Source organism: Gadus morhua, chromosome 15, assembly GCF_902167405.1.
Source record: "Gadus morhua chromosome 15, gadMor3.0, whole genome shotgun sequence".
Classification (NCBI taxonomy): Eukaryota; Metazoa; Chordata; class Actinopteri; order Gadiformes; family Gadidae; genus Gadus; species Gadus morhua.
This window is the reverse complement of record NC_044062.1, coordinates 11209736-11220136: the sequence shown is the minus strand read 5'-3', so window position 1 is coordinate 11220136 and position 10401 is coordinate 11209736. Positions and strand designations below refer to the sequence as shown.

At 42.6% G+C, this 10401-nt stretch overlaps 1 protein-coding gene across 1 annotated transcript; it reads left to right on the top strand.

Annotated features, from left to right (window-relative positions):
- The first annotated feature begins 311 nt into the window (after positions 1 to 311).
- LOC115560095 (leucine-rich glioma-inactivated protein 1) lies at positions 312 to 10314 on the top strand. The gene is made up of 10 exons (XM_030379405.1): positions 312 to 392; positions 761 to 874; positions 3736 to 3955; positions 4187 to 4258; positions 4820 to 4891; positions 5004 to 5075; positions 6143 to 6214; positions 7309 to 7478; positions 7885 to 8049; positions 8533 to 10314. The coding sequence occupies exons 3-10, from the start codon at positions 3762 to 3764 to the stop codon at positions 9348 to 9350; spliced, it is 1635 nt and encodes a 544-aa protein (XP_030235265.1). The 5' UTR covers positions 312 to 392; positions 761 to 874; positions 3736 to 3761; the 3' UTR covers positions 9351 to 10314.
- Positions 10315 to 10401: the final 87 nt, after the last annotated feature.

Sequence of the window (10401 nt, the reverse complement as noted above, 5' to 3'; positions counted from 1 at the left end):
GTTTTTCGTTAGTTTGTCATTTCTTGTCACAGGTTGCCATGTTATCGGTCGCCCTCCTCCCGGGAATCACATTGATTAAGACCAGTTAATCAGGTCTTCACAATAAAAGACACATTGCCCACCGGCGTATTACATCAACAGTATGGTACGCTCTGGTGTATCTAGGGCTTATCTGAGTGAACATCTTAACCCTGTTGATGAAGAAGCTGCACTCGTGGGTACTTGCAGCCCATTGGTCAATTCTGGAGCTAAGCATGTTCTTGAAAGAGCTGCCAAGAGGGGGCGTAAGGGAAAACCACTGCACATCATGAGACGTCTGGGCCTGACACGGTACTACCGTACTTCCCTAGATGGGGAAGAGAGAAGGAGCTAGTTACCACCAATAGGAACAGGTGAGCAACCAGTAGAGCCAAAAGAGGCGGGGCTAGATGTAAAATCACTGGGGTTCAGGAATGGAGGGGGTCTAGGTTTGATGGACCCATTTTTTATATTATATATAAAAAATAGATTTTTTATTCGTTTTTTATTTTATTTAGTTTTTAGTATTTTTTTCATATCGTACAATATAATTATGTCATGTTATCAATACCCCATATGCTGTTACTCTGTATGCCAAAATGTTATTTTATTATTTTTCATTTTTTATATTATATAACCTTGCAACATAAAACATTTTATTCAACGCTTGAAAAAAATATTCCTGGGACATAACGTAATCCCTTATGTAACCTGTAATGTGTTTTGTTGTTTTGTATGATAGGGCTCCCACTACAGTGACATTGTTGACAAGAAGACCAAGTGCGCCACAAAATGCTTGCTCACAGCTGAAGGAGCTCATTGTTGTGGTGATGGCCCTCAACAAGCCAGGAGCAAAGTAAGTTCAATTTGGCCAGAGGAACTTTCCGTCCCTCTGTTTTTATGAATTATTTTAATCATGTGCAAAAGTGAGCCCATAAGGAAATTATTTGGTTTGGTTGGATGAAGGTTTAGCATTAGAGATGACATAACTAAACAGAAAGAGCAGGGTTAGTATGCAACAGTAACAGTGTGTTGACAGTTTGGTCCTCGTCTTCCTGTCTCTGACCCATATGTTGTCTCGATAATCAACTCATAATCCCTTAAGACAAGGGGAGGGCCAAGGAGGCAATTTTCTTTGTTGATTTTCCCAAACTTGATGAGGCTATTATGCAGTCAATTGATGCAATTCCATTTCTTTCTGTTGTTTGTTTTTTGGCATAAACCATTCTTGTTTATGCCATGATTGGCTGCTTACATGTGAGACATTGAGAAGCTGGGTAAACCGCCAAACAATGACAGAGTTGGCTACAGCCGTTGTTGCTGGTCCTGTGTATCTCGCCTGATGGAGCATGACATTAACACTGCGCATGGTTAGAGGATTCACACTGGGGCCACACCCATGCCTGCAACCTATACACTCATGGTATTGTAAAACGCTTTCGATAAATAATTGCACATATTCATTCAAAGGGGAGTGGGAATGGAAATGCTTTTGGTGCCACTCTTTAGAATGGGAAATGATATCGCTGACTAGGTAAAAAAAAAAATCACTTCATAAGTCACTCACGTTATTTTATCAAATGGATTATTTATTTATTTTTTCCAAATCCTTATGTTTGTAGTATTTTCATAACACTAAATGTTTATCTGCATGAAAAATAAACCCATTAAGGGAGACACATGTAAGGCCTAGGATATTTTTGAAATGCAAACTCAGATTTATCTTATGAACCTTGCAATATAAATATTACAAAAGATTATGTCAACTTTGGTCACATGGTTTTATATCACATTATGATTAAATACAGCATCTACAAGAGATCAATCACAACTAAAACGCTAAATAAAAATGACCTTTAAATAAAACAATGCCCTCTGGAGGCTAAATTGTTAATTCATACCTACGTTCATAGAGGACGACTCAAATGGCATTACATTGGCAGGAACATACGCTTATGTGTTGCTATTTGTTTGAGAAGAGTCTTGTTTGGCTATTTGTGTCCATAAGTATATTAAAATAAAGCATTAGGCCTTACACTTAAGCCTATTTATAAACAGACAAGATGATATGCCTAATACAGTACCGAAAAACGGCATTGATGCTTCAGTAATCGAACAGGCTAGATAACAGATAACATCAGAGTTGTTTTTTTCAGTAACTGTTGATAACGTTAGGGAGAGTAGTGAACAGTGCGTGCTCTATGCTCGCGATGAATTATGGAATTTATCGCATTTGGACACGTCTCATCCCTGCGTGGGTCGACAATCACTTCCACTGTTCTTCCCAGACTCCAAACCACACGTTTTTTTCTTCTTTTTTGGAATTTCAGTCATTCCTTTCAAGTGTCCATTCTCTCCATGTCTTTCTTTTTCTCAAAAAAAAAAGAAGAAAAGATGATCCATGTCGTATAAGCAAACAACGTTTCAACACATTCAATACAACACAATTGCAGAAATGATATTACTGGGACGGGGTCTGTGGCCATAGAAGGCGTTGAAGAGAGGACAGCCTATATACTATCTCCGGGGAAACACATTCGCACCAGCAAGGCTCACAGAGGAAGAGGGTGAATCTCTCGGTGTTATTTTGTTGTTGTTGCCATGGCAGCGAAGGGCTACTGGACAGTGTGAAATCGATGTGTATGCAGTGAATCAGGGTTCACATGAAAGAGGAGCCGTGGTAAAGAGGCTGCCGGCAGCCCATCTGGGTCCACGGGAGAGGAAAGGGTTTAATTGTGGCCGGACAAAGTAATACGTCGGCCCCAGAGTGGCTTTCATTCCATCACTCTATTAAAAAGGTCGGCTTGCAATCACATTTGCAACCACTAATCGCATAACAACCAAACCAGAACTAAGTGGTTCATTTAAAAGCCGGCCCCCAATTGCAAACCAAACCACAGATTTTGAATCAATATGACGGATATAGCGTCTGATTCGGCCTATTATCACTAAATCATGATAATAATCATAACCATAATAATACTATGATTATTAAAAACATTATTATTGTTAATAATTGTCAAATCTATGATATTATCATATGTTATATTATCATTATTGTTATCGTCATCATTATCACAAAGATATAAAGCCTTATTTGTCTTATTTGTTGTTTATTTACCTTACCTACACCTGACGCTCGCGCATACACAACAAGAAAAGGCAGGTTCTGCGCAATAGCAACACATTTGCTGGCTCACTAAAGGGTTCCTCACTTGCCAGCTGATTCACCAGTAAAACCATGACATCCATGTTAGGCGGATTGTACCAGGAACACGACCATCGCTTCGTTTCGGCATAGGCGTGGTTTTGGATGGAGGCGCTCCCGATCTGGTCCCCTGTCGTGACTCGCACCTGCCCCTACACCGATTTGGTCCCAGTGCCAGACTGGACATCTTCTGAAGGCTGTGGGCATTTAAAACGCCTTTTAATCGTGTTATACCTTCTCCAGAGGGGCTGCCTTTGAGTGGTATATTTGAGAATAATAACATCAGGACAAGGGACGCATCGGATGGAAGTGTAGCGGAGGACAGTCAGGCAGACGATACTTGCCGTTTTTAACAACAAGGACGGCGTTTGGTGAAAAGAAAAAAGAAAAAAAAGGTGTCGACTGGCCCTCTTTTGGAGAAGTGGGGGACAACAAGGGCGAGGGTGTGTGTGTTTGTGGCGTTTTACATGTGTGTAGGATTACTCGACGCGCAGCACGTCTCTGCCCAGGCAAAGGAGGATTCACCGTCGCAAGGATGAAACGCGAGAGCCAGGAGACCCCCAAGACCCATCTGGTGTGGCTGGTGGTCGCGGGGCTTTTACTCGCGGCGGAGGGCAAGCGCGCCCGCCAGCCCCGCTGCCCCTCGACGTGTACGTGCACCAAAGACAACGCGCTGTGCGAGAGCGCGGGTTTGATCCCTCGCAGCTTTCCCCCAGATGTCATTTCATTGTAAGTGTCAATATATGATCATATTTTTTGCTTTGTGTCAACCGTGCGTTCATTATTTTTTTTGCTGTGTGCTTGTAAGTGGAAAGAAAAAAAATTGGACTAAATGCAGTATAGGCTACTCTACAACTATACCAACCGCGATGTGTCCAGTTTTGTATACGAGTTCAGCACCGGGCAATACTATGATGTTAAAAAAAGATAAGGTTTCTTTGTCATTTTGCTTCCCAACAGATCGTTCGTGAAGTCCACGTTCACGGAGATCCCCAAAGAGAGCTTCATCCACACGCCTGCTCTGCATCTGCTGTGAGAGCCCTTCGCCTGTGTTTCTGTCTTTGTTTCGCGGTGAAGGTCCCCTGCGATGTGTCCATCGCCATGTTTAACTGGACAGAGACGTTTCCTGCTCCCCCTCTCCTTCGATTAATCCGAGAAATGCTGGTATCACTTCCCCCGTCACGCTCGTCACATTGATGCACACACCACGATGCGATGTCATGTGTAGTATGTTATGAGAGCGTATTAATAGGCTGTAGTCCTACCGGTGTTTTCTGGCTGAGGTAGCTGTCAGTTATAGTAGGATGGTAAACAAAGCGTGGTTGTCCCAGTGATAGGAATCCCTTCATGAATAGGATCCCCATTCTCTCTCTCTCTCTCTCCGAGAGGAGCTTTGGTATTTACCTTGGGATTTTAAATCACACAGTCTGACAATGTCGTATTTCAGTTGGGATGTTTCTTGTTCTAAAATATTTTATATTGTTTTGGTTGATCTTTAATTGCAGGTTAATATACAGTTGGCATGACATCATCTGATAAAAAAAGAAAAAATTGTGAGATAAATAATTTCCTTCCATGCTCTTGTATCTTAAGTCTTTTCACAGCCAATACTTTTGACTCCATCAATGAAGATGCTTTTCTGGGCCTTCCTCATCTGGAGTATCTGTGAGTGGTCAAATTATTGTTCATACATATTATTCATTACTATTTCAAAATGATACGCTTCAGGAGCTTAAAGTGTCTTTTTGGTAACACATCTGCCCTGTGTTTTCTACAGATTCATTGAAACCAACCACATCAAGTCTATATCACCTAATGCTTTCCGCGGGCTGAAAACATTAGTGCATCTGTGAGTATAGACCTATTAACAACTCATTATACCTATACATATTAATATAGCGATTTACAATAAGTACATTTGTCAGAAGAAAAATAAACAATAAATCGCTGTCTGTAAAGTAAGGATGTTCATTGAGTGCCAAGATAGCTAGGATAAGACGCTAAGTACTAATTTTAAGTGCCAAACCAAATTGAACAGTGTTGCAAAATTCCTTATTCATGTGGTGTAACTATGAGAATAGGAGTATAATAGTCTACTCTCATTTTATTTGAAGGAGCTGAGCTATTGACCATGACTGGGGTACATGTGTTTTTTAAGTGTGTGGTCCACATTTTCTTACTGGCACACAGGTATTTCTATTTTAATAGCACACCCAGCTGTATTTAATGCTCTCAAGTAGAGCGGATCACACCCAAAACTGACTAACAATTACACATATTCTACATCAAAGTGTAAGTGTATGCTCACTAAAACGAATGCCATTATACTTAGTCATCTGTACTGTAGAATAAGAAGTGTACACCTTTTCAGTGTGAAAGTGTTGCACAACTTAAGGCCTCCCTTGATATTTACTTAATTACGGACACAGCATGTAAAAAAACAAAAAACACTTGCAATTAGCGAATGCCTGCCAGTCTCCTAGGTAGCAGTCTGAACTGTTAGCCCTGCAACACGTAGCCTTGTTTTACTGCCACAAACATAACATGTGTAGACACTCTGCCCTGCATTCAGGAACCACGAACTATAGATCCAGTTTAAATTTTCTGTCACATCTGTATACATGGGCACACAATATAATATAGTACAAGTGGGTATAATATATGAGATATGATTTGATGAAATAACGTGGTGATTTGACCTGAAAATATTTTATACCAGTTGATACTTGGAATTTCAAAGGAAGTATCATATGATATTAACTATTATGTAATATGCTATGATGCGAGATGCTATATCATTATATGATATAAGATAATAGATTCCCATGTTAATAATTTCAGACATGATATGAGAGGATAGGTATGAAACAATATGAGACAATTGTGAAACAACATGCTATTTCCTTTCTCTTACAGGAGTCTTGCCTACAACAACCTGGAGACTCTGCCCAAAGACATGTTTCAGGGTCTCGAGGCTCTAACCAAAGTGTAAGTACGCATGACTTCAAGCTATGCTTCTCCACCATTGAGAAGTTTCACATTCACAACACAGTGGAGGAGCTTTGGTAATGCTGTGTTAGCTAGCGTCTTGATACCCTGACCTCATCATTCAAGAGAAGCCCAGATTGGTCAGAAATGAGCAGGGGAGCGGTCTAAAATTCAAACGTACAGCCAACCAGAACAGATATAGGTAGAATAGAACATTTCTACTCACTGACAGCTGACAGATGTCCATGGCATTTCGAATGAAATAATTGCCCTGAACTATGACCTACAGCGCCTTTGAGAACAAAGCCTGACCACTGCCTTTGCGGCTTCTGCCAAATAGCTTCAAAAAGCTGCATCTGAAATACAAATCATTACAAAGCACCAAAGAGAAGAGCTCTATGGCCAGCAAATCTCTCTGTACAGGGGGGCTAAATATAGACCATCTCTCAGTACTCCTCTGCAGTCAAGTCTTGAATAATGTGTGGGCAGGGACTACATTTAGCCTTATTAATATTGCATTGGGTACCGTGGTAAGACAGATGGGGCGGGGTCGATGGCCTGCTGCGGGAGTGTCTGTTTCTCCTGTTCCCTCGTCTCCCCTGAGTATAGCTTGACCAATTACCACCGGCCAACACACCAACAGCCCACTGTGTTAGGACTCAGTATTAGATCTGGGAATGCCATTAGTGCCCAATCACCAGAGCACCAGACTGCCCTTCACTCAGTGACTGCAATGAGGATGGACATTATGAAGCCTTTTGTGGTTGTTATGCTTTTGATTTGATGCTTGGATTTGAATAACATCGATTTTTCGTTTATTTATTTGGAATCATTCAACCATTTGTAACCAGAGACAGAGCTTAATTCACTGACTGCAGATCTCCAAAAGAAACCCCCACCATAACAACAACAGATAAATACATTTTTGTTCTTTAATTTGGACTATTCTTTGGTCTATTCCCTATAAATAATTGAATATTTACTTTGTATCCATGCTATCGTAAAGGTTCAAACGTTTCCACTGACTTGCATTAGCGCAACATTATCAAATACATGTTGATTTACAAGGTGTCCCCCCCCTACCTGACCCCCAGAGACCTGCGAGGGAACCAGTTCATCTGTGACTGTAAGCTCAAGTGGCTGGTGGAGTGGATGGTCCACACCAACGCCACCGTGGACCAGATCTACTGCAAGGGCCCCGAGTCCCTCCTGGACAAGAAGATCAACGACCTGTCCCCCCAGTCCTTCGACTGCATCACCACAGGTGAGCTACCCCAGGAGGCCTGACAGGTCAGCAGTGTGCCAGAGGTATCCTTTTCTTTTACTCTTTAGCCATTTGGCAGACGATTTGATCCAAATTGACTGAGTAAAGTTCAGGAGTAAATGTCATTCAGGAGAAGGTTGAGGCCGAGTTCCCTAATCACTAATACAATAGTAGAATTGTTGCATGCATAGGCAAGATCTGTCGCTGAGCGCATTTATTTATCCATCTTTCATGGAATTCGAAAACACAATGTTGATTGAGCCTATATCGCCCACTCATGAAAGCCCTTGCATTTGCAGCATTATGAATGTGAAGAAGTGGGTGTTGGGGGTGAACTGGTGGGTGAAGTGTTGGTCCTGTGAAAAGGCAAACAGTTTATAAGATAGTTTGTTCGATTTCTCTCCAGAATTTGCCACCTACCAGTCTCTCAAGTTTGAGTCCCTGTCGGTGGAGTCCTTCTCCTTCGGGAGCGATGAGTATGTGGTGTTCGCCCAACCGTTCATTGGGAAATGCAGCTTTCTGGAGTGGGATCACGTGGAGATGGTCTTCCGGAACTTCGATGAAATCGACAGTAAGTCACTGGGTCATCATGACAACATGGACGAAGGAAATAAGCAGTTTTTGATGTGGTGTGGTTTGATGTGGTGTGGTTGAGAGCCTCACTTTTGTTGCGACCACCTAGGGGTAACGGCCATGAAATCAAATTGTCCATTCTCACAGTAAATTGAAAAATAGATGTATTAATATCAAAATAACACGATTGAAAGACACACACACACGACACTGCAGAGATGGAAGTGGAAACTGGTCCCTTCTCTCTGGCCTTGATATGCCAGCTGCAACCTGCCCAAGCAATCATCACAACACAAACAATTAACCAACATAACCAATTAACCAATTAACTCCCACAGCAACAAAACCAAACAACATTAAACACACATTAAAAAACAATCCAATAAACCCCCACACACACAACCATGGGTGGTAACACATGAAGAGATTCTAACCCGATGATGAACACCCCTCTCTCTCTCCGCCCCCCCGCCCTGTTTAGGCACGTCCACCGTAGTGTGCAAGCCCCTGATCATCGGCGACCAGATGTTCATCATCGTGGCGCAGCTGTTCGGCGGCTCGCACATCTACATGCGCGACGTGTCGGCCAACAAGTTCATCAAGATCCAGGACATCGACATCCTGAAGATCCGCAAGCCCAACGACGTGGAGACCTTCCGCGTGGACGGCGAGTCCTTCTTCGTCATCGCCGACAGCTCCAAGGCGGGCTCCACCACCGTGTACAAGTGGAACGGCAACGGCTTCTACTCGCAACACTCCCTGCACGAGTGGTACCGCGACACGGACGTCGAGTACTTGGAGATCTCCTCCAAGCCCCACCTCATCCTGTCCAGCAGCTCGCAGCGGCCCGTCATCTACCAGTGGAACAAGGGCAGCAAGGAGTTCGAGCGGCGCAGCGACATCCCCGAGATGGAGGACGTGTACGCCGTCAAGCACTTCCAGGTGAAGACGGAGCTCTACCTGTGCCTGACGCGCTTCATCGGGGACTCCAAGGTGATGCGGTGGGACGGCGCCCTGTTCCGCGAGCTGCAGACGATGCCCTCCCGGGGGTCCATGGTGTTCCAGCCCTTCACGGTGGGCAGCTGGCAGTACGCCATCCTGGGCAGCGACTACTCCTTCACCCGGGTGTACCGCTGGGACGCCAAGAAAGGCCAGTTCGTCCACTTCCAGGAGCTGCACATCCAGGCGCCGCGGGCCTTCTCGCCTATCTCCATAGACAACCGGCAGTTCCTGCTGGCGTCCAGCTTCAAGGGCAAGACGCAGATCTACGAGCACCTGGTCATAGACCTGAGCACCTGATGAGGATCTGCCATCCCCCCCCCCCCCCCAAGTTGGTGGAGCGAGCGGTTGTTGTACTGTTGGAAGCTGGATGTTTGTAGATTGTGTTAATAGAGGTGTCAGTGGTGGGAGAAAGGTATTATCGGTTGAATCCTAACTTGAGAACGACAAGTATTACTCTCCTCGATGCCTGCTGTATATTCTACTTTTCATGTTAATATCAACGCACAGCTATAGTGATACGTGAATGCTTGTTTCTCAAGTTAGGATTTGATAGTTTTTTTTCCAAGTGTATACACATGACCACGGACACACATAAGCCATCTTTATCAACACAACGCTCGAAATGTCCAGTTTTGTTTATCCATTGTATCTGGCTTTGTTCAGATTTTTTTGTTGTTGTACATCAGATTTTGTGTTTAACCATTCACGTGACTTAACACTCTTTATACAATTGAATATTTCTCAAGGGAAGATTAAAATAGTACTTTTTAATAAACCGCCACGTTAGATAAAACCAAGAAAACTATCTGCCAAAATGAATTGTTTACATTTTTATGTCTTTCTTTGTGTGCGATACATGGTTTATAAATGAAACTTTTGTAAGCGTTCAGAGGGACCAAGGCAGTTTGATAAATGCTTGTTAGGGAAAAAGGGAAATTCTTTTAATATTATGTTTATAGTTTGGAAAATGACAGCAATCTTCTGTAAGGACTTAGTAAAATATCCTTGCATATTATTGTAAAATGTTTGTACGACATTTAAAGTATTGAAAACGTTCATATCAACACTGTGTTTTTCATAACATATACTTAAAGGAACTTTTTGAATGTGTTTTAAAATATTTTCACATGACTTTGAAAGCCGAATGAGGAACGGGACAAAATGATAATATTACATGTATGAAGTTGTGCCATCTTTAAAATCACTAGTAATTGACTAACACCATACTAATGGAGTGAATAAAACCTCTATCATCACACTTTATCTGGCTACATCTCTTCTTTGCTGCCCAGCTAGCGGCACATAGCATGCAATGCTAATGTGTAAAAGAGCAATTTGAGGTCATGTG

Bases quoted from the DNA above. Each gene is read 5' to 3' on its own strand.
- LOC115560095 (XM_030379405.1), top strand. From the start codon at position 3,762: ATGAAACGCGAGAGCCAGGAGACCCCCAAGACCCATCTGGTGTGGCTG. The intron at 3,956-4,186 runs GTAAGTGTCAAT...GCTTCCCAACAG, and splicing joins CCCCCAGATGTCATTTCATT to ATCGTTCGTGAAGTCCACGT. The intron at 6,215-7,308 runs GTAAGTACGCAT...CCTGACCCCCAG, and splicing joins CTCGAGGCTCTAACCAAAGT to AGACCTGCGAGGGAACCAGT.